Below are 22,800 nucleotides of genomic sequence, written 5' to 3'. Positions count from 1 at the left end.
TCGCTTAATAGTGATCCTCATTTAGGCCAAAAACGGGTGCTAGCATTTTTGCGGGAACAAGCCACATTTTATGGTTAAAGTTGATTTAACGCTTTCGGTGCCCCCTTTTGTTCTGCGTTCTGAACCATATATTACCAGCTTGTTCAGCTTTTTCCCCCCGAAATTCTATACCAGAAATAAGTACAGAAGTCTTTCTTACCTAAACAAATTTATCTTGACGATTTTTGTTGACTTGGTACATCCCAAAGTCATAGTGGGTGCGTTAGATTAGCTTCCCCTGGGTCGAGCCCGGTCTGCCCCCGGTGCGTTCGAATAGCTTTGACGCCATTCCAGGGGCTCACCCGGGTCAGCCCCTAGTGCCCTGCTTGTGGAGTGGGTCACTTGGGGGTGACCCGAGGTGCATGTCGTTACCACGAGAGGGCGAGTGTTATCGTTCCATTAGCTCTTGTAAGGGGCTCACCCGAGTGAGCACCGCCGGGTCGACCCAGGGAAGCTAATCGAACGCACCCAGTATTTCTTGAGTAATAATGCCCTCTCGTGATAACATGTTTATTATGGGTCGTACTTGTGCCATTGATAACACTTTTTTTTTTGTACAAAAAATTGATCGTACATGTACATTCTTGGCACTGAAAGAGTGACTTAGTTTTTAACATTAAACTTACTTGCTTTTTAAGAATCTTAATACATGGGATAATATTTGGCAGAATAAAATCAAACAGATATGTGCTTTATTACTTGGTTTAAAAGCTACAACTTTTTTCTTGTTATATTATGGTCTCACTGCTTGTCACATTTTCAAGCTAAGTTGTAATTCAGCCTCTCTGCTTTTGTTTAATAGCATGTACATGTACGTATCCATGTATGTATCTCAATTTCGCTTAACTGATTGTATTTGCTAAGCAAGAAAATAAGAGAGAACCTATCAACGAATGATTAACCATACATGGCATTTTGGCTGGTAACTTATTTCTGCTAAGATAAATGTTTGATGCTAAGCAGTTCTTGGTGTCAGGTTTGGTGTAGGTCCTGTATTTGTTATGGGTGGTACTTTCTCTTGTGGTTAATCCAACGTTACTATTGGAGACTCCAATGTGTTTCTTTAACTGTGTGGATGACTAATACACAATCTAACAACAGGCATGGAATTTTCATCTGTGAAAGAGCAAGGTCATTTTAATTTTTGCAACGGGCACTTCCGTTGGGAAAATCTTAAAGGATTCGGGTACTTTTTCAAAATGTCCACAGATTTACATTAAACCTACAGGGTTTGAAGATAATGACAGTAGAAAGCTTCCCTTAAAATATTACTAACTGAGGTTCTGTAGTTTTTGAGAAATGAGTAAAACAAGTCACAAAATAATTTTCGTCTCAGGAAGACGAAAATTATTTTAGCATGTAAAATCCAATTAACCAGTTATGATATTTTACCATAACCATAGCATAACTGGTTGATACGTTTTAACATGCTAAAACTGAGACGAAAATCATTTGTTTTACTCATTTCTCAAAAACTACCGCACATCAGCAAGTAAAATTTCAAGGGAAGCTTTCTACTATCATAATCTTCAAACTGTAAGTTTAATGTAAATCTGAGGACCTTGTGTTTTGAGGCCGAGGGCGGGGCTTGGGCATGAATGGCATCATAACCATTTGCTTATCATTGTGTTTGCTTCTTTCATGACTTTTTTTGTGGGGGCATGGCTGGTAACTTGCTTTCGTGTCATCTGGTGTCTCATTCTCTATTTACTACATGGCTACACGCTATAGCTGGCATGGGTACGTATGTCATAGAATAACAATACTTACCGTGTGATTTACAGGTGGTCTATGTGGTCATGTATAAACTATGTTCATAAGCCATCTTGAGATATGGTGGTCGCAATAGATCGTATCAAATAACCCCTGTGTTGCTATGAAAGTGGCCGTATTGTAGGGCAGGCCGTATGCGCGTCTGTAGGCGTCTATCAATGAAGCACACAGAATGCAGCGTGGTTTGATTTCTACGCTCACAGACGCCATGTTGTGGGACAGGTATTTGAATGGTAACGTCTTATTTGATTCTGTCTTCACTAAGGTACATGTACATGTACTACTCAGTATGGGTAAATTGTCTGTATACTGCCAAGTCAAACAGCGCTTTCCTATGGTGTCCACTATATCTCAAAAAGGCTGATTGAAAGTATATTTTAAGTTGAAGTTTAACTGACATATTTCCATTGGATTTTATGTTGTAAAGGCACTATGTCAGCCAGCAGTACAAAGTATTGCATGGCAAATGCATTGAAACTTGACACGCACCAGTTGTACAAAGTCATCAAATGGTTTTGTTTGATAAACTCACTACGCCAAACTGCATTGTCACACCACAAGTTGAATAAATCATGCCACCCCCCCCCCCCCCCAAAAAAAAGGAAAAAAAAAAAAGAAAAGAAAAATAGGATTGAAACAATCAAATGGTTCCTTAAAAATGAAACCAAAGGTATCCTTTAACAGTCTCAGTCTGTAAAAGCGTGCTTTAGTTTCACTTTTTAAACTGATGTGTAAAGTTTGTTTTCTGAGAAGTGCAAAAAGCAAAAAGCTCTTCTCAAAAATAAAAGGAGAGCACTTTGTAGCTGGCTTAAATACAATGTATTTCTATATATGAAGTACTGTTTTTACAGGCATGTGAAATTACTGCGTTTTTATTTCCCCGTTTGGCGCTTTCCTTGTGGGCTCTGCTCCCCCCCCCCCCCCCCCCCCCCCCGCTGCGCTGTGAAATTTTGACAATACTTTTTATTTTCAATCAGTTCACACTTCTTGCACAAAGAGAAAATGGAACCGGGCATCGGGCTACTTCACCCAGGGAGTATAAACGGGTACCTGGGAGGGTAGAGATTGATATTGTGTATGAAAAAGCAACTAGCGCCATACGGCAGCTTTTAAGGGCTGTATACTTTCCAGGGAGCTGAGAAAGTTTAAAGGAATGTTATTGGCCCAATGACCAGGGCAATAATGTAAAGTGCATTGATAGGGTTATCATAAAATGCGCTATACATGAACCTATGTATAATACCCTCTCAGTTTTTACTATCAAAATATAACTTCATTTTGTGTCGTTTTTTTTCCAGTCGTCTGACTGCAGATGCAATAGGTACACCAATGGGAGCTCGACACATTTTTCACGTTGGTCCAGATGGTAGTGTTCAAGGAGATGCAACGTTTGGTGGAGACTAGTAAGTCAGGTTTCATCGTAATAATAATTGATTATATTATAAAAAGTCTCGGGTTTTCAACTGAGAAAAGTTGACTAGAGTTGGATTCAAACCAACGACATCTGGTTTGTGGGATTTGAGGGATTGTATGGTGAGGTTTTCAATGTATATTTGGTTTGTGTTATTGCCCAGCATGTATATCTACTTGCTGGATAGATTATGTTCTTTTGAGAACGTGTCTTGCTATTTATTCTACTGCCGCAGAGAAGATTTTCGGGATTGTGAGAGACTTCTCAGTTCTAAAAAGAAAGGTCTCCCGAAATTCCCTCCAATGTTTACTCTGCAGCAGTAGAATGAATAGTGAGACAAGTTTTCAAAAGAACATAATCTACCCAGCAAGTAGACCTCTGGTTTCACATGCTGGTGTGGCAGGAGATTCTGTCCCCCCCCCCCTACGGCAAACTGTGTACAAACTTCTTCTGATAGCGCCCTCTTTTGAATCCTCCTCCTCCAGCCTATGTTAACTTCCCGTATGGGGGACAGAATCACAAGGAACAGATTTCTCTAGGATGCCATCCGGCAAACTTTGTACAAACTTCTTCTGATAGCGCCCTCTTTTGATTCCTCCTCCCCCAGCCCCTGTTAACTTCCCGTATGGGGGGACAAAATCACAAGGAACAGATTTCTCTAGGATGCCATACGGCAAACTTTGTACAAACTTCTTCTGATAGCGCCCTCTTTTGATTCCTCCTCCCCCAGCCCCTGTTAACTTCCCGTATGGGGGGACAAAATCACAAGGAACAGATTTCTCTAGGATGCCATACGGCAAACTCTGTACAAACTTCTTCTGATAGCGCCCTCTTTTGAATCCTCCTCCCCCAATCCCTGTCAACTTCCTATATGAGGGGACAGAATATCAGGGGACAGATTTCTCTAGGATGCCATACGGCAAACTCTGTACAAACTTCTTCTGATAGCGCCCTCTTTTGAATCCTCCTCCCCCAATCCCTGTCAACTTCCTATATGAGGGGACAGAATATCAGGGGACAGATTTTTCTAAGATGCCATACGACAAACTGTGTACAAACTTCTTCTGATAGCGCCTTCTTTTGAATCCTCCTCCCCCAGCCTATGTTAATTCCCCATATGGGGGACAGAATCTCTGGGGGGACAGAATCCACACCAGCACGCTAAACCCTTGTCTTTGGTTCAAATGCTGCTCAAGTGAATTCCTCTCGTCCACTTTCATCTTTTTTATTCTTCTTCCTCTTTTCCAGTCGGACTTTACCCCCAGATGGCAGAATCAGACAACCCTGGAGTAGTTCCTCTTCAGTCTCCTCCGCATCGTCGGCGTCCAACACCCGCTCCCCGCCCCGTTCCCCTTACCGGCCCAACCCTTCATCATCTTCTACCCTCCCCCCAGGGGTGACACCCAGCCAGTCTGTGTCATCCCTTCCCCCTCATACCACTAAGGTCAGAAACAACAGCGAAATGACAAGCAGCACCCCGGAGCTCGCCAGCTCGGCTGCCCGTTACCATGACGACCATAACGGGGACCAATCCGACGACGAGGAGGATCTGCCGAGACTGAGGAACGTATCTGCGCCCGTGTCGGTCGCGCAGACATCGAGGATTATCGAAGAGCCGTCCATTTCTCCGCAGATGGAGACCGTGGTGGAAGCCACTATGTCCGCTAGTACAGATAGGTCCCCATCGCCTGACACCATTTCTGTGAGTTGTAAAAGGTCATGGTATAAATCTGCATCTCATTTGCATCTCATTTGGGTCATGTTACAATCAAAGAGCGGTAATGTGAACGGAAGAATCATGTTTAGTTTCGCATTTGAGTATCAACAATATTGATTTCTGTTTTGGGGTGAACAAGTACATGTTTATAAAAATACAACTGATACTTTCTTTAATTTTGTTTAGGCTTCGAAGAACTTTTTTTTTCATATGAAAGTAAAACTTATATTTTGCATTGGATATTTTTAGAAAATGGAACTTGAATTTTTTTTCATCCTGTACATTTGTTCATTTATTTGTATATTGTATTTCAAATTTTAGTCGAAGCACAATCCACGGAAAGGTAGCGTTTTGTCAAAACATTAATGTAAAAAAATAATATTAATATAACTGTAACCCCCTTTACTTTTGGACACATTTGCCAAATCTGAAGCCTTTCGATATGCATCTGAAAGTACACAAGTAATGCAACGTTGTTTTTTCTTTTATTAGTCTCTTGCAACTTCAATGACCAATGGGATGCACCAAGTGAGAATACTAATCTTTGACAATAACCAAAGGTGTCCAGTGTCTTAATAAGATGTTTATTGACCTTAATTGCCAAGGGTGATTTCACGATACAAGTCACTTTTGAAATGTTTACGAGTCAACAAATTTTATACATAGTTTTGTTAAAGTTGAGCAATGGGGGTCAGACGTTCTACATGCTGATCCTTCGATAAGATAGAGCAATGGGGGTCAGACGTTCTACATGCTGGGCCAAATTTCATAGAGCTGCTAAGCACACAAATTTGCTTAGCATGACATTTTATTCCTTGATAAAAACATTATTACCAACCAAATTTCCACGTGATTTTAGGATACTCAAACAACAGCTGATTTCCAGTAACAAGCAATATGCAACAAATACAAATGTTGTTGGTAATCCTGTTTTGATCAAGAAAGAAATTTCATGTTAAGCAAATTTTCGTGCTTAGCAGCTCTATGAAATTGGGCCCTGATCCTACGATAAGGAAAATAATTTCATCACCAGGAAACTAACATAGAATAATATCTTCACTTCAAAACAACTTTGTAACCCGCAAAATGAAAGACAAAGAGCTCTTTGTTTTCTTAGAAAAAAAAAAAACCCCACAAAGGCAACTGAAAGTTAACACGCTCATTTCAGAAAATAACTTTCTGAAACTAAAACTGATTGTTTTTGGTTATCTTTGTTTCCTTTTTTGCTCAGAAAGCTATAATCTAATTGGCCCTTGCATGTTTTACTCTCTTGACAAATACTAACCCGAGGCAAAGTTTATTATTTTTTATATCTGTGCGTTTCTTTTTGATTTTGTTTCATTCTCTCTTTTGCTGCTGCTCTGATCATCCTCTGCCACTCTGACGATGGCACAGCTCTCATTGGTGAGTATTTATCATACATGTAGCTATCATACAACGCAGTTTACTCCCTGTTTTGGCCTGTTTTGTTATTTTAATATAGGTTTTCTCGGTCAAATTCGGCAAATGAGCAGTCAATTTCATTCACATGCGTTCGAATTAAAGCTGTTTTGCCTCTCCGGTTGTTACTGCGTTTCAAATTCAAAATTCGGCCATTCATTTTCGTATTGAATCGAGTCAAATTCCTTTAGCACTCTGTTCAATTTAGCGTAGCGTCATTCTTTTTCGTGACACACGCCTCAAGAAGCGTCTGCGAATTTGAATGCTGCTTTGATGAATTGTTAAATTGAATGATTATTTTGTTAATTTGAATGACGCAACATTACATTTGACTAATCCCAAAACGAAATCGAATGACCCTTTTGAGTAGCATTCGATTTTGCGCGAAATAGAATAGCTTGGTGGTTAAATTGGCTGCTTATTTTCCGAAATTGAACGAGAAAACCTATAATAAATAACAATATTGGTTGTTTCTAGTGCACCATGTCTGTCAATGATGACACTCCTGGCGCAACACAAACAAGAGCTCTGCTTTATACATTAAAGACAACCAAAAGTTTGAAAGCTATGGTTTCTTAAATAGATATGTTTTGAATTGAAGGACCTCAAACTCTCTGCTGTTAATAATTTTAGGAAATCTTAGGTTTGATAACAGTTATCAAACCTAAGATTTCCTCAACCCAAATCAACCAAACTTTTCAGATTATTTCGTTTAACGAATACAGTTGAGTCGCTTTATAACAAGATTGCTGGGACTGGCCAACTTGCCTCTTTATAACAGGAATGCTGTTATAAGAGGACAGTAAGACAAAGAAACACAAAGCAGAAATGAGATTCGGGACTTTAGAATGTACTCTTTTATCAGCAGAACCTCTTCATAACAGTGATCTTTACAACAAAGGTTGACTGTACACCACTTATATTTGTGGCTTGAACAACGATGTACTGGGGGTTTAACTTATTAAAATATACATGTATTTCCTGGTTCTATCTGTTTGCGGGAAGTATGTCTCAAAATTCTCAAATGTGATTATTTAAAGAGAGGGTATATCTTTCTTACTCCAATTATTTTTGGCCATTAAAAACTTACTTGGTAAAAAGCACTGCAGCTGTTGATAATGTATAACATTTTGATAAAATAATTCCCTTCAGAGGAATGTGATTTTAGAGAGTGGGATTCAAAAACATTCAAATCTGAGAAACATTTCTGCATAAAATGTTTCTTAAGGTATACATTGAGTGATAAATTTCACATTTTTAAGTCTGCCTTGTGGGAATAATGTAGATGTTGATGTGTTTTTCAGATTTGAAGAAATAATTTTCTTTGATCAACTTATTTAGTTTAAGACTACTTGTTCTCCAAAAGCTCCTGCTAATATACACGTGAAGCTCATGGGTTCTCTGAAAAAGTTAAAATGCCCTCATTTCAAAATGTTTCCTAAACACTGTGAAACTGTTTCATATGACTCTTGAATTTTTGATGACTTTATATGTAACTCTTCAGGACTCTGAACTAAATCTTTTTAAAATGAGGATTAACTTTCAGGAAGACAAATTTCATAACGCATTATAAGACAAACAAAAAGAGAAGATTTTTCATTGTTGAAACATTTCCTTCTAAAAAATCAAAAGATTCACCATTTCGTTTTCCTTGAGTCAGCTTTTGATATGATCAATATTCTTACTGATTCTTACTTCTCAGGCAATGTACTTTGGTCAATGTTACATCACGACGCTAAAGAGCGTTTGACGGTTACGGACATTTGAGAGTTTGAGTTTTTTTATTTCCGTCTGAATAGAATCTGGAGATGGGATCCCTTCTAGATGAGTTCATGAACGAGTGGGACGACCGGCGACACACGGTCGAGGTTTTAGACAGCGGGAAATTGACGTCGAGTAGACCGAAGGAGGATAGGAACAAGAACTGGGAACTGGGCGCCACCAACGGAGACTCCCCTACATCAGGTAATACACCCCGTCCTGGGTCTCTCCATTTATCCAGCTCCTCTGGATCCGAGGGAATGAGGTTAGCTCGAGGGGGTACGGGAGTACTGCGGACATCCTCGAAAAAGAAAGGGACGGTCGGTACGTCCGGTGCCGATGGTACTGCCGAGGAGAACTCGCCCTACCTAACCCCATTGCATAATATGATTATAAAGGATTCACCTTCCAATCCAGCTAAGACGTATAGAAGGGTACCGTCTTTCAGTGGTACACCGCCGACTGCTGGAGGTGCTATGGGCGGGAGAGAGTCCCCGGACGATAGCTGTAGGAGCAGCGAGGTACCAGACGTGAGATTGAGGGTCAATTTAGACAGAGCCAGCAGTCTGAGGGATAAGAAGGATGAGGTGGCCTTCATGAGGTTGTCGACGTCGCCGTCTCAGAAGGCTGAGAATGATTATATAGATACCAGCGATCTGGTGAGATCCAACCCACAATCTCCGGCCATCGAGGCTTCAGTCACTCGTCAACCCTTCACGACCTCGATGTCGACCTCCTCCTCATCCTCGTCAGAAAGAACCTCAAGTCCCTTGTCGATCAGTACACATCAGAAGCCTGCAGCTGGAGACTTCTCAAACCCCAACGAGTACGAAGAACTCTCAGAGGCCACTTCCAATCCTCCTGAGGATGTTGTTTCCGAGATGCTTCCCAAACCCCACGTCCGTAGTTTCGATCCTCTCAAGGAAGTAGGTAGAAGTAAGAGTATGCGTGTCCCAGTCTCTCGCCCCGCGATGGAAGATGCCTACGCAAAGAGGAAGGGACAGTTTGGTCGCAGCCGAAGCCTGAAAGAGACCGCTGCAACGGCACGCGCTGAAGAAGTCTATGCAAAATTAATAGGTGGGCGGATCAGTGGATCATCTTCCCCCTTACCAAGAGCCAGTCCACCTGTCGCTTCATTGGCCCTGGGTAAAGGCTCGCCAGGGAAATCTAAGAACCCATTTGTAGAAATGAGCGAGAGCCCAACAGAGAGTCCCTCTGGTCGACAGGTTGGGGTCTTGGAAAGGATGAGTTCTCACGAGAGTTCAGATGGCGGATGGCAAAACAGTGCCTCAGATCACGATTCTAGAGAATTGCAGTTCGGACCTGGAGACCCACTCGATGATAGCGTTGCTGCTGGCGACAACAAACAAGACGCTAATGTTGGGGTGCGAGCCTTGCGTAGTATATTCGACGCTCCTTCCGCACCACTGCAGATCGCTGAGGCAACTCAGCAGAAGCCTCCACCACCAAAGGTACCCCCTCGTAGCCGCCGCTCTCTAAAATCCAGCGAACCCAAAGTGGTGAAACCCAAAACTAACATAGAGTTACCGTCACCCAGTGGGATAACCCATTCGCCCAGAGGGTTGAACAATAACTACTCCCTCGATGGGGACAATGAGTTTGGAAGTGAGAAAGATCAGTCTGTCGTCGTCGACATAAAGCTGAGTCCCAAAACAATTCAGAGCCTGGAGAGGGTCATGCCGAGGCGGGTTCGTCGACCGATCGGAGAAGGTCGGATCAAGAGGCGGGGATCAAGTGACGTCAGCGACTCCGATAACGATTCAAACGTCAAACACCTTTCAGCTGATTTCACATCACGAAGTTACGACGGAGACAGTTCCTCCGACGAAGCCCCTGGCAAGTTTGTTACTGGAGAGATCGGCGTCGGGTATCCCTCCCGCCCTCTGCCGGATTTACCAGAAGACCAGGTGAGATTTAGGCCAGAGGTCAAAGGTCAAAGTTCGTAGAGGGGTCAGTCTTGATTTTGTGTAAAGCAGGCCTTTTTTATTAATGATGTGAAAAACTGTCTGGGAACAAAGTTTTTATATGATATTCATGTTAGACTTTCCTTTTGAAATGGACAATGACAAGTTCACAAGTTAAAATATTCTTCAAAATGGGTCAAGTTTTTATGCAAAAGACAAGCTCTTTTAGCTGTTATTGGGTGCAGGTAAATCTGTCATATACACCCAAACCAAACAGTGCACTCATGTAGTGTCCACCATTTATCTCATAAATGTTACCGAGGGTCGCACTGCTTTGAAACTGTGAAACCAAAAATAACCACAGGAAAGTGAAACACCCTTTGCGTGGAAAGACTTATTGTGGAAACTTATCGACAGAGTTTTAATAAAAAGGATGCTTTACAAAAAGTAAAACCTGCTCTTGGAAAATACTTGATGGAATTGTATTATGCATTATGTTAAAATGTAGTTGTGCATAGAGTCATATTGTTTTGATTTTGGCAGTGTGTATTTCATTACAAAATAAATTATAGTGCATTTGTTGTTTCAGTTGAATGATCCAATATTCAGTGATTCCAGTAAGCCTTTTTAGATTAGCAGGCCTTGAATTTCAGCTTGGAGAGGGCAAGGCCCTTTGCAATTGCAATTCCATTGGAGAAACTTACAAGTCTATGGACATTTTTGAAAGGGGCATCAAAGCCAAAAATGGGGCAACAGAGGACAAGGCCTCCCTGTAACTCTAGGGCCGGTTTTGAAGAATGTCTGGTACCTTGACTTGATTGATCTTGGGTGACTGCTTTAATCTGAGACAGTTGCCATGGTATGCTTTTGGGCAAGCTTTTGTTTTGGGCAAAGTTTGATACCATCGCGATCGTGCAAAACACATTCATTCACAAAATGTGTTTTTGTGATCGCTGTCTCTTGTGTAACTACCCGAAAGCTTGCCCTGAACCGTGTGACATATAGCGCTGTCTCGAGTCTGAGGAATTAAAACAATTTAAGCTGTGACTCCGAATGCATCTATTTTGTGAAGTTGTGAAAAACACACTGCCTTTCATATCAGTGTAATACATGTATATAAGATCATGCTACTTTTCTGTTTTTTTTTTCTCTCGATTTATAATTTTTATCAGATGTATTGACATGATTGAGACAAAGGATGCATCTTGTGTTGCATTAATTTCGAAGAGATTTTTTAGTTTCTTTCAAAGAAAGCACAATTATTTTCTGGGACTTGATTTGAAACTGTGAATGTTTTCATATTGGGATGTTTTTCTAACTAAATGATATGAGGTCTGGCCACTTGGATTGTTTCTCTGTGTTTCTCTCATTTGTGGCATGTCATCCAACTGTGTTCTCAACTACTATTATTCACAAGATTACAAGTGTGCGACATGGACACTCAATTTGCCCAATAAGTGATGATTTTTGTGTGATATTTTATTGGTATTGTACATTGCCACCACTTTTGGTGAGACATTGTACAAATTTATAAAGGGGTCGCGTTGTCATGATCAAGGCAAGCGTGTGGTTGTACACATAATTCTAAACCCTCACCCAGTGTCTGCAGGCAGGCGCTCTCTCCAAAGATAGTAGAGAGATTTTGTTTTCGAAATGACGGATGGTTCTGCGACGGTAATGATGACATTTGGCGTCATCTGCGCATGCCTCGACATTGAGGACGGTCATCCCTCAATTGTTACCACAGTGCTTGCGTTTTGGCTCAAAACTACTTACCGTCATAGAACCATCCGTCATCAAAAACGAAAACTCTCTACTATCTGGAGGGAGGGTACATGGGTGTAATAACTGATTGAGAAATCATAGTTCCATGTACAGCCTCAGGCATGCTTTGATCATGACAACACGTCCCCTTTAAGGGAATACCTGTCAAACCTTCGCTTTTGGATCTGTGCACAGAGCCTTACAGAAAATGCTGCCCCCCTCCTCATTGTACATGTAGCATTAATTTATCCTGAAGTTCATCAAATCGAAACGTTAAGATGTTACACCACCGCTTGTTTTCAGATCCACCACAGCGATAGAGATAATGGGCCATATTTTTGACCGCGTGAGGGCGCTCTCAATCACTTCCGGGGGTATATTCATTCATACGCAAAACAGTTTTTAAAGATTGGAACACATTATAACCACAGACATCTAATCCATCACAGACAATAAAACTTTTAAAGGAGCCGTTATAATCCACCTCTAAAGCAAATTGAAACTACGGCGCAACAAAAGTGACAGAACGCCTATTAATTTGTGCAGGGCGAATCGCGTGTACCCCCGGAAGTGATCAAAATACTATTTATAGCGCCCTCGCGCGGTCAAAAATAAGGGGCATTACATGGTTTCACCACAAAACCTTAAAAGCACTGGGCACTATTGGTAATTACTCAAAATAGTTGTTAGCATAAAAACTTACTTAGTAACAAGCAATGGAGAGCTTTTGATAGTATAAAACATTGTGCTTTTGCTGTTTCTTCAGCATGTAGATTCGGCTTAAAACTTTCACATGTGAGTTTTATTGTATCTTTCTTTACACACCCGTAGCTTGCCTTGAAATAAGTATTGCGTTCACAAAAACCAGACTCTGACCCTAACTTTAAGCAATGCGTTAAACATGACATCCTCAGTACCGGTCTGGGTCTAGTACCTTGACTTCCATTCTGGGGTTCAAATTGACTTGTGCGAGTTTTACCTCGCAAGTCCCCAACATCAGTTGATAAATACTTTTCTGATTGGCCATACATGGAAGTTCATCAGGACCATCCCAAAACTCAGACTTTTGAATGACTTTTTTGACGTAAACTTGTATGTTGAAACTAATGGTTAGAATTTGTTGGAACAAATCTCGGTTACAACTTCTGAACATATGTATTGAGAAAAAAATCTTTATGTAACAATGGTCTGATATCTACCATTAATGTAACATGAGTCACATTGACCATGAGTCACAGATGGTAGCATGACAGCATCCGTTACGGCTCGCTCTGTACAGATTCAATGGTTGAGGTTTGAATGGGGTACATGACCTGGTACATGTACATGTAGTGTGTGTAATTGTATGAACTGAATTATTTCACTTCTTTATCACTCGTGTATTAAAAGGACACATTGCCTTGGATTGGGTGAGTTGGTCTATGAAAAGCATTTTAAACTGTTTTTTATAAAATGAATATTGTTAGAAAGACGTTTTGAAAGCAGAATAAAATGATCCACACAAACATGCCTTTTAGATGGTGAACTGACAAGGCACGCCATTTTTTACAGTCAGATTTTTGAGTCTACCAAATGCGGGCCTTGTTGGTTCTGAAAGTTCATGTAAAAGGAAAACCACGCAAATTTGAGGCATACTTGTGTGGATGATTGTATTCTATTTTTAAAGCCTCTTTTGAACCATATATATTTTTATAACAAATGGTTTCAAATGCTTTTCATAGACCAACTGTATCTGATCCAAGGCAACATGTCCCTTTTGTGGTCTGTGACATCTTCGTAGTTAAAGGAAGAGTGAGTTGCCGTGAGTCTACAGGAGAATGACCGTGGAGCACCGAGTTTCAGTCTTGAGTCGTGACGGCAATGGATATAATATTTTGTTTTCTCAGGAGTTTTGATGAAAGTTCAACAGGTCAGCTTTTTGCAAAAAAATATTGTGGCAATACCCCTTGCATATAAATGACATTACCTGCTTCAAGGGTTTGAGTACTCTTTGTACGACACAAAACACAAGTTTACGTCCACAAGCAGCAAGCTTCCCTAAAAATATTATTTGCTAAGGTGCGGTAGTTTTTGAGAAAGCAGTTAAAGAATGTCACAAAAATAATTTTCTGTCTGAGACAGAAATGATTTTAGCATGTACAACATGACTCTCCTGAAAACAGTGCTCGGTGATTTTCACGTTTTTTCTTTCAAAAACTTGACGACTAATGAAGCTGAAACTTCTTCAGATAAACTATAATTATTACGTACATCTTTGTTCATTGTGAGTACATGTAGGGCTCCATGTCATGACCAAAAACCCTTCAAACAGCCCTCTCACTGAAGAAATTTACAGCATAGTACGGTGTACATTAGAGACGAGCCAACTCTAAGGAAAGCTGTTTAGCAGAAAAATCTGTTGGACAAATTTCTTTGCCAAGCAAATATTGAGTGGGGAACCATTCACAACAGTGTAATTTTCATGAAAGTTTGGCTGGTAACCTGTTTCTGTTAAGTGATACTACTCTCTGTTTAGCAAGTTTTTGTGCTTATACAGGCTTTATGAAAGTGAGCCCTGATCTGTTGTGCTTCCAGCAATCCTCCTAAGGAGAAAAAAATCGTCATTGCTGTGTGCTGAAGATTGAAACTCAATGTTCCACAGCTGTTCTTCTGTAGTCTCACGGCAACACACTGCTCTAATGTCATGAACCACTCACATCACTTTGTGAAGGGAACCTGTGTTTGATAAAAAAAAAATACTCGTTTTACGACTTGCAAGTTTGAATGAATTTCTGATTTCTGACTCTTAACCCATTTCTCTCCTGTTTTTTTCCCCCCTCTTTCTTCCATTTCCTTATGGTCTCATTATGCCTGCACCTGGATGGCCCCTGAATCTGCATTCCATTTTTCTACTTCTTGTCCCCCATTTGCTGTCTCGCACCTGGCCCATTGTTATTCAAATGGAAATTTCTTTGTGAACGGTTTGTCATTCAAATTCTTCCCCTCCTCCTTGATGGCCCCTCACCATGTATAAATACCTGTTCCCTTGACTCACACTGTTTGATTTTGAATGTGTTAATGTGGGCGTTATCTCATGAATGGCTTTTCTATCCATGTTCCTCCTTGACTATTTTTAATGCTGTCATCTGTATCATTTTGATTTATTAAAAAAACTCTCAATTAATATGGGTGTGTTTCTCAATCGGTGTATTCTGTGTGCAAATTAAAATGTATTAAATTTCTTGTCATGATGAACCAAAATATAATCATTGGTTTTCTTTTATAGAATGACGAAATTATTCATCTATAACTTTGATTGTTTTAACTTGTTCCTCTGTATAACCATGTGTATGTACAACCCTGTGTTTCTATTTAAATGTTGTAAAACTTCAATCCAAGCAAAGAAAAAATGGCTGTTAAAGGACAGTTTTTTTTTAATATTGTAGTTATCAGATCAATAAATAGAAATGGAAAACTTCCACCCAGACAGTCTCTAAAATCCTCTTCATGAAGTTCTTGACCAAATAACGACGGGAATTTTTAAATGATTGTGGGGCGTGGACAAAGAATTGACTAGAGTGGGATTCGAACCAATGACCTCCAGATTAATGCGCCAGCACTCTACCAACTGAGCTATCTAGCCCTATCATGGCAGTGTCCTTATTTTATAAAAATAGGGACTCCAGCTCAGTCGGTAAGCAGCGCTATCAAAATGGCAGATTTTGAGGATATTGGATGGTCTGAAGCCATGGGATCAAGGATTGAAGTAGAATTTGCTTGAAGAAACTCTTAAAGACAGTGGACCTTATTGGTAATTGTCAAAGACTACTCTTCGCAGTTTTTGTATCTCGACATGCATAAAATAACAGAGCTGTGAAAATTTGAGTTCAATCGGTCATTGAAGTTGCGAGATAATAATGAAAGCAAAAAACACCATCGTCACACAAAGCTGTGTGCTTTCAGATGCTTGATTTCGAGACCTCAAACTCTAAATCTGAGGTCTCAAAATCAAAATCAAAATCTCAGAAACTACTCCACTTCAGAGGGAGCCGTTTTTCACCCCCATTACTCGTTACAAAGTAAGGTTTTATGCTAATAACTATTAAGAGTAATTACCAATAGTGTCCACTGCCTTTAAACTGATGTGTGCTGTTCTTTTCTAAGCCTGCACGCCCTCTGATTAAAAAGAACTGGTGGGCATCCTGATTGGTATAAACAAGCCTTTCCAGAGGGGTTTAATCTGACTCCTGTAATAGCCCTTTCTCTTTGCTTAGGTTGCTCTATTCATTATCCAATATGTATCATTGTTATTATTAATATAATTCATGTATTTACATACTTTTGTACTCAACCTTTTAAATTTCGTTAAATTTCCTTTTCCCTTTTTGGTTTGTAATTCCTTTTGATGATGTTTCACAGTTTGGTTAAAAACAGAAGAAAAGTACAAGCACCCCAAAGCATGTAAAAATGCAATTTTTGTTTTTGAATAAGCTTGTGCTGAACTTTGCATGGTCTGCACAATTTCTGGGCCCAATTTCATAGAGCTGCTAAGCACGAAAAATTTGCTTAGCATGAAATTTCTTCCTTGATAACAACAGGATTACCAACCAAACTTCCATGTGATTTTCAGGATAAGCAAACAACGGCTGATTACTAGTAACAAGCAATATGCAACAAATAGAAATTTTGTTGGTAATTTTTTTTTTTTATCAAGAAAGAAATTTCATGCTAAGCCAATTTTGGTGCTACGCAGCTCTATAAAATTGGGCCCTGTTCACAAGATGCCTTCAAATTTTTTGTTTCTATCTTATAACATTTCGGCAAGCGTGCATTTATTCTTGAATTATTTTCAGCTGCTATGCTGCTACTACTACTGCTAGAGTGTATTTCCACTATGCAGCTATTTTCTATCTCCATTTTTACATTTTTCATAACATTTCTCTGTATTCTTAAAACGTTTGACTTTCCAAATAATTTTACCATAATCTTTGGACGTGATGGCAAACTCACAACAATGATAATTTGACTTATGTGTTGATTTTCCAATTTTGTTCAAAAAAAATAATTATATTTTCATTGTGACAATTGTTGGTTGTTTTATGAATTACATTTTGTTGTTGTTTGATATTACCATTCAACATCTGTATTCAACGATTTTTACTCTAAGACAGACTCGAAGGTCAAATATCCGCAGAGTTACTTCCCTAAGCTGCTCCAATGCAGTAACAAATGTTATGTTGAAAAACAAAATGCAACATTTTTGGCAGTAAAATGTACGGACTAACACAGGAGTCTTAACTTGTGGAGCTTCAACAAAACAATTAAAAAGCAACCCACTTCAAAGAAAGAAATCAGTGAGCCAAAAATCGTTGAAATTTATTATGATTAGTTAACCCTCTGCAAGACGCATGATTTTTGGTCAATTCTGTCACGTTGTATGTCTCGTTTTTGTCTCTCCTTTCTTCATGTATACCAGACTAACCGACAAACTACCAGGAACCCCCTTCCCCTACCACCAAGAGCCTCCTCAAACTCTCCTCGCACCCAGCGTACAGGCTTGGCAGAATCCCCTGGCTCCACTTCTGACGGCGTCGTGACAATCCCGACTAATGAAGTTGAACGAGTGGACATTGCCGAGTTTTTCGTACCCCGACAGACGCCCCCACGGACACCGACGCGTACTACATTCGCAAACAGCGACAGTGACAACGAGGAGAGATACGCACTGCCGCCAACCCTCAACGGTTCCTTAAAACAAAGTCGAAAGCCTCCCATGATCCGTAGCCACACCGTAGATGCCCCGATCGTCCCCAAGAGACATTCCGCCAACCCTTTTGCTACGTCCTTCAGACCCCCTCTACTTACAAGTCATTCTCTTGATCTAGGGACTAGCCGCGATTCAGCAATGGCTAATCATGTCGTAGCTTCCCCTGAAGATATCCGTCAGCTAATCCGGCGAGAGTCCGCTTTGGAAATGCAAATGTCCGAGAGCAGTACCGATGATGAGAGTGATGACAATAATGATTATATCGAATGCAGAATTGTTAAAGAAGATCTGAGTGATATGCCCAGAAGACCTCCACCCCCAGTCCCCGTACGTTCACCAGAAGGTGCCCCAGTAAGAATCTCAAAGGCATCCATCAGCCTGGATGTTAAGATTCCCGCCTACCAATCTGAAACCTTGCCCTTCCCTGCTGAGCCCGTCCGAGCTTCAAAACCAGCAGAACTAATTCGAGAAACAGAGTACGAGATCATGCAGCCTCAAAGAGACTCTGTGTTCTTCAGTGAAACCAAGCAAGTTAATTTGTTCGCCACACCGCCAAAGGATATACCTCTTGAAGAACGGGAGATCCCACCGCTGCCACCACTTCCAGGTACAGACCTAGGTGTCCTAAGTCGTAGCCGCAGTGCTCATTCATTCAGTAATTCCAATGGGGCCTCTGATTATGTGAGAGAGCGTCGAGGTACCATCGCCTCAACCAGACCCTCGGAGGCCCTGAAGGAATCCGATGAGTGCCATGGCAGCCACCCAGGAACAAAGAGTTTGGATCGACTGGAGAGGAAGTCCAGAAGCTTTGACGACCTTCAAGATGATGATGTTTCTGGCCTTAAAGTGGCAGAGAGCTTGAATGATGTGCTAGCCCGTACATACAGATCTCCTCCAGGTTAGTCTTATGTTTATCTCAGATGCAGTATTTATTTCTTACTTGATTTGGGTTGATTTACTTGACCTACAAAGGTCAAGCACAGAGGATAATCACTGTCTTCCAAGAAGGCTCTGTTGAGACCGTACCAATCAATGAAAAAAGTCAGTCAAGGGGGCGAAAGTTGATATTTTTTTATCACTATTATAGCTGTGTGGTTTTACATGTGGTATAAAAAAATCTAAAAAGTTGAAACTTCTGATGAATGTTGGCCTCAGACATTCCTCATATGAAATGAAAACTGCCAACTGGGAAGTTTAAAATCTCAGTTTTTCAGGGATCTGTAATTCTTTGAAATGCAACACTGTAAGATCAAACAGGGCTTTGTTAAAGGCAGTGGACACTATTGGTAATTACTCAAAATAATTACAAGCATAAAACCTGACTTTGTAACGAGTAATGGGGAGAGGTTGATAGTATAAAACATACAATACACAATACAATACAATAATCTTTATAAGATCCCAAAAAGGGTTTTTTTCTCGCAAAAACATTAAAAAACAGACAATGGCTATATACAATTACAAGAAAAACCACTAAAAAACGATAAGAAAAATACTGGAGACAGGGCAATAAATTTATAATTATCGTTAGTAAAATTGAGATAAGAAAAATACTGGAGCCTAGGCGATAATTTATAATTATCGTTTAAAATTGAGATTGTGGTGTGTTATTGCTTGAGGGATAAAGGAGGATGGGTAGCGGTTTGTCGCAGAATAAATTGTGAGAAAAACATAGTGAGAAGCGGCTCCATCTGAAGTACCATAGTTTTCCAGAAAGAATTAATTGTCCACGTATTTGATTTCAAGACCTCAGATTTAGGATTTGAGGTCTCGAAATCAACCATCTAAACGCACACAACTTTGTGTGACAAGGGTGTTTTTTCTGTTATTATTATCTCGCAACTTCGACGACCAATTGAGCTGAAAGTTCTATTTTTACAGGTTTGTTATTTTATGTATATATTGAGATACACCAAGTTATAAGACTGGTCTTTGACAATTAGTGTCCACTGTCTTTAATAACCTTTTCCATGATTACTCAAATATTTGTTGTCAAGTTTCTTATTTTATCATCGAGACTTGCCAAACTTTTACCTTGTTTTTTTTCCTCCATAGCTCCAAATCCCACTTACATCTCCCCCCGCCCGCAGACTGGTACGTACCCTCGGACCCAGAGGACACCCCACCTCACCGGTCACCCCCAGATTCCTCGAGAACCTCCACCGAGCATCGGCAACCACACCGTCCCGCCACCGCTTCCCCACAGACCCTCGGAGGACTACATCGACATGAGTAACCAGAAGAAAAAAGTGTCCGGGGTGGAGAATGGTCCAGCTGTGGGGAGTCAGAGAGCTCTTGATGTCCAGCTGGTGAGGCGGGAGATACCTGAAGAGGTAAGACGATAGAACCCTCCCTCTAAAAGGAAAGGTAAACATTTGGTATCCAAAAGAAGTAATTTACAGGAGTACATCATTTATGATAGTATGAAGCATTGTGAGAATCTTTTCACTTTGTCTTTTTCAATAACTGGCCCTAAAACTTTGAAACATTATTTCTGTCAATATTTGGGATGCCTCACCTCTTGCCATGAAAAGGGATTGTCTTAGAAACGTCTTTTTAATTGATCTTACCAGTGAACTGGTAAAATTGAATTACTCCTTTTGACTGTTGAAAGCTGACTGAACGGAATATTAATCTTGAAGCGAAATTAAATGACCAGAGTGTAAACATTTTGTCGAAATTGGTCAGCAAGAAATCTATTTTATTATTGACAATTATTTAAACTGTGCTCTCGCATCCCAAGGCATTTTCCCCACTCATATGTCAATAAACCCCTTGCAAAACGTGTAACACTATAGAGATGCTGATCTCACACGCAAGTTTTTATGCACAAAGAACTGCTGTCGTCCAATCATTTTGCCTCCTTTGACCCCATTGAGGGCGCTGTTTGAGCTTGTGAAAGGGGTATATTTCTATATCGACGGTTCTTATTTTCCTGGAACAGATATCTGTTGACGAGTGCTCCAAAGTCTTGCGAGAGAACCTCTGGAACGTTCCTCTGACTATCAAGATCTTAAAGACGCGCTATCTGAAGAGAACCTTGCTCCTGGATGACCAGACTTGTCGACAGGCTCTCGGGGAATCCGACTGGGACCTGAACTTGGCCATGGCAATCATCGGCGCTAGCTCCGAGAGCAGTATCAGCTTGTAAAATAAATGAATGGATCTTCTTTACAAGTGTTGCTTACTCTCTATGAATCAAGATAAGGTGCAACCTTGACCTTTGATTAAACTTTCGTATTAATCCCCAGTTCATGCGTCCTACGAATGCGAAACGAACTTTGACGTCAACAATTTGCAAGGAATAATTCGCAATAGTTGAGCTGTGTTCTACTCCTGCGAAACATTCACAGCTAAAAACATCCTTTTGACGTCAAACTTCGCTTCGCATTCGCACTCGCATTTGTAGGAAGTATGAACGAGGCTTTACTGGTGAAACTGCGGTACCTGTGCACTTTCTCTGAATTGAGATAAGATAAAGCTTTACCTTAGCTTTTGTAATGTAAAAACTGCTGCCCCTTGTCTGTACACTATCTTTGAATCAAGATAATGTACAGCTTTGACATTGACTTTGATAATCATCATGAAATTGCTGCCCCTGGTACTGTATGTGTACTGTCTTTGAATCAAGATATGGTACAATCTGCACATAATGCTTTGATAATCATAAAACTTCTGCACCTGGTATGTATACCTTTTACTTGAATCAAGATAATGTACAGCTTTGAACACTGACTTTGATAATCATTATAAAATGGCTGCCCCTGGTATGTGTACTGTCTTTGAATCAAGATATGGTAAAATCTGAACATAGGCTTTGATAATCATTATAAAACAGACCTTCCCATGAAATATGTAAATTGCACCGTGCGCACTAACGTTTTGGTTGGCAAAATGAGGGAACATCGCGCTGTTTTGTACATGGCTAATGGGTGCAGGACGCAGACGCGATTGCACGTCTGCTTAGTGCACAACTCTATGGCGTTGGCCAACCAACAGGGTCTGTACGCATGCGTGAATGTGATTAGCATATTTCATGGGAAGGGTCCACTGCTGCCCCTGGTATGTGTACTGTCTTTGAATCAAGATACGTTATATGGTACAATCTGAACATAGTCTTTGATAGTCATAAAATTAAACTTTTAACACAAGCTTTCTGTTGTGTGTTAATGTGTGGTCATACTTGAGTGGTCAAACAATGGGGGCTTCAGTGGTTGTTTATGTCAACAGAAATTGGGGCTGAAAGGGTTGAACTGTCGTGAACTAATGTATCTTCCTATTTTTGAAGTTCTTTATTAGAGACACTGGACACTATTGGTAATTGTCAAAGACCAGCCGTCGATTTCACAAAGAGTTAGGACTCGTCTTATCTCGAGTTAGGACGAGTAACTCGTCTTAACTTGGGATTTATCTTAAGGTCTGCATGCTACAGTGCAGGGTTGGGACTCGTCCTAAGTCATAAGATTAATCTTAAGTTAGGAAGAGTTTTGTGAAATCGTTTTGTGAAATCGCCGGCAGTCTTCTCACTTGGTGTAACTCAACATATGCATAAAATAACAAACCTGTAAAAATTTGAGTTCAACTGGTCGTTGAAGTTGCGAGATAATAATGAAAGAAAAAACACCCTTGCCACACAAAGTTGTGCGCGTTTAGATGGTTGATTACGAGACCTCTAAGGTCTCGAAATCAAATTCGTTGGAAATTACTTCTTTCTCGAAAACTACGTCACTTCAGAGGGAGCCGTTTCTCACAATGTTTTATACTATCAACCTTCCCCCATTACTTGTCACCAAGTAAGGTTTTATGCTAATAATTATTTTGAGTAATTACCAAAAGTGTCCACTGCTTTTAAATATTCTGGTTTGAGGCAGTGTTGTAGCTAGACCATTGTTAATGGTGGGCTCTAAATCCACTTTAGTCCAGCAAGGCTGAGTGGTTTAACAAACCTATTCATAGATACGGGGCCATCATTGCTGAAGTGCAATCTGGGGGAAATCTGTGCTGGGCAGCACAGGTTTTTTTTTTCCTTTAGAGTGCTTGGTGAAATTTGTTGGTTCTTGGCACTAGGCACTGGGTCTACACTACACTGGTATGAGGCTCGGGAAATTCTCTGTCCATAGTTAAGGATTCAGAGGTGAATAATTTATTGTTGTTTAATCTATGCAAAGCTGTATTGCAACTTTCAAAACCAAATTGCTGTGACAGAGAATAATATTTTTTACTG

General features: G+C 40.4%; 1 protein-coding gene across 3 annotated transcripts in view; it reads left to right on the top strand.

Annotated features, from left to right (window-relative positions):
* LOC117302171 (activated Cdc42 kinase-like) overlaps positions 1-21,491 on the top strand; it is a 64,310-nt gene extending 42,819 nt beyond the window's left edge. Inside the window, exons 11-18 of one of the 3 annotated variants that reach the window (XM_033785982.1) lie at positions 1,771-1,779; positions 3,111-3,215; positions 4,472-4,925; positions 6,336-6,344; positions 8,180-10,069; positions 17,286-18,474; positions 19,632-19,909; positions 20,521-21,491. In XM_033785982.1, coding sequence (XP_033641873.1) covers positions 1,771-1,779; positions 3,111-3,215; positions 4,472-4,925; positions 6,336-6,344; positions 8,180-10,069; positions 17,286-18,474; positions 19,632-19,909; positions 20,521-20,727 — 4,141 coding nt within the window. In that variant the 3' untranslated portion in view covers positions 20,728-21,491. The remainder of the gene's footprint in view (positions 1-1,770; positions 1,780-3,110; positions 3,216-4,471; positions 4,926-6,335; positions 6,345-8,179; positions 10,070-17,285; positions 18,475-19,631; positions 19,910-20,520) is intronic. The other 2 variants (XM_033785985.1, XM_033785984.1) reach the window with 2 other exon arrangements.
* The last annotated feature ends 1,309 nt before the right edge of the window (positions 21,492-22,800 follow it).

Source organism: Asterias rubens, chromosome 18 (genome assembly GCF_902459465.1).
Source record: "Asterias rubens chromosome 18, eAstRub1.3, whole genome shotgun sequence".
Classification (NCBI taxonomy): domain Eukaryota; kingdom Metazoa; phylum Echinodermata; class Asteroidea; order Forcipulatida; family Asteriidae; genus Asterias; species Asterias rubens.
The sequence above is the reverse complement of the archived record's forward strand: the minus strand, read 5'-3'. Positions and strand labels throughout refer to the sequence as shown.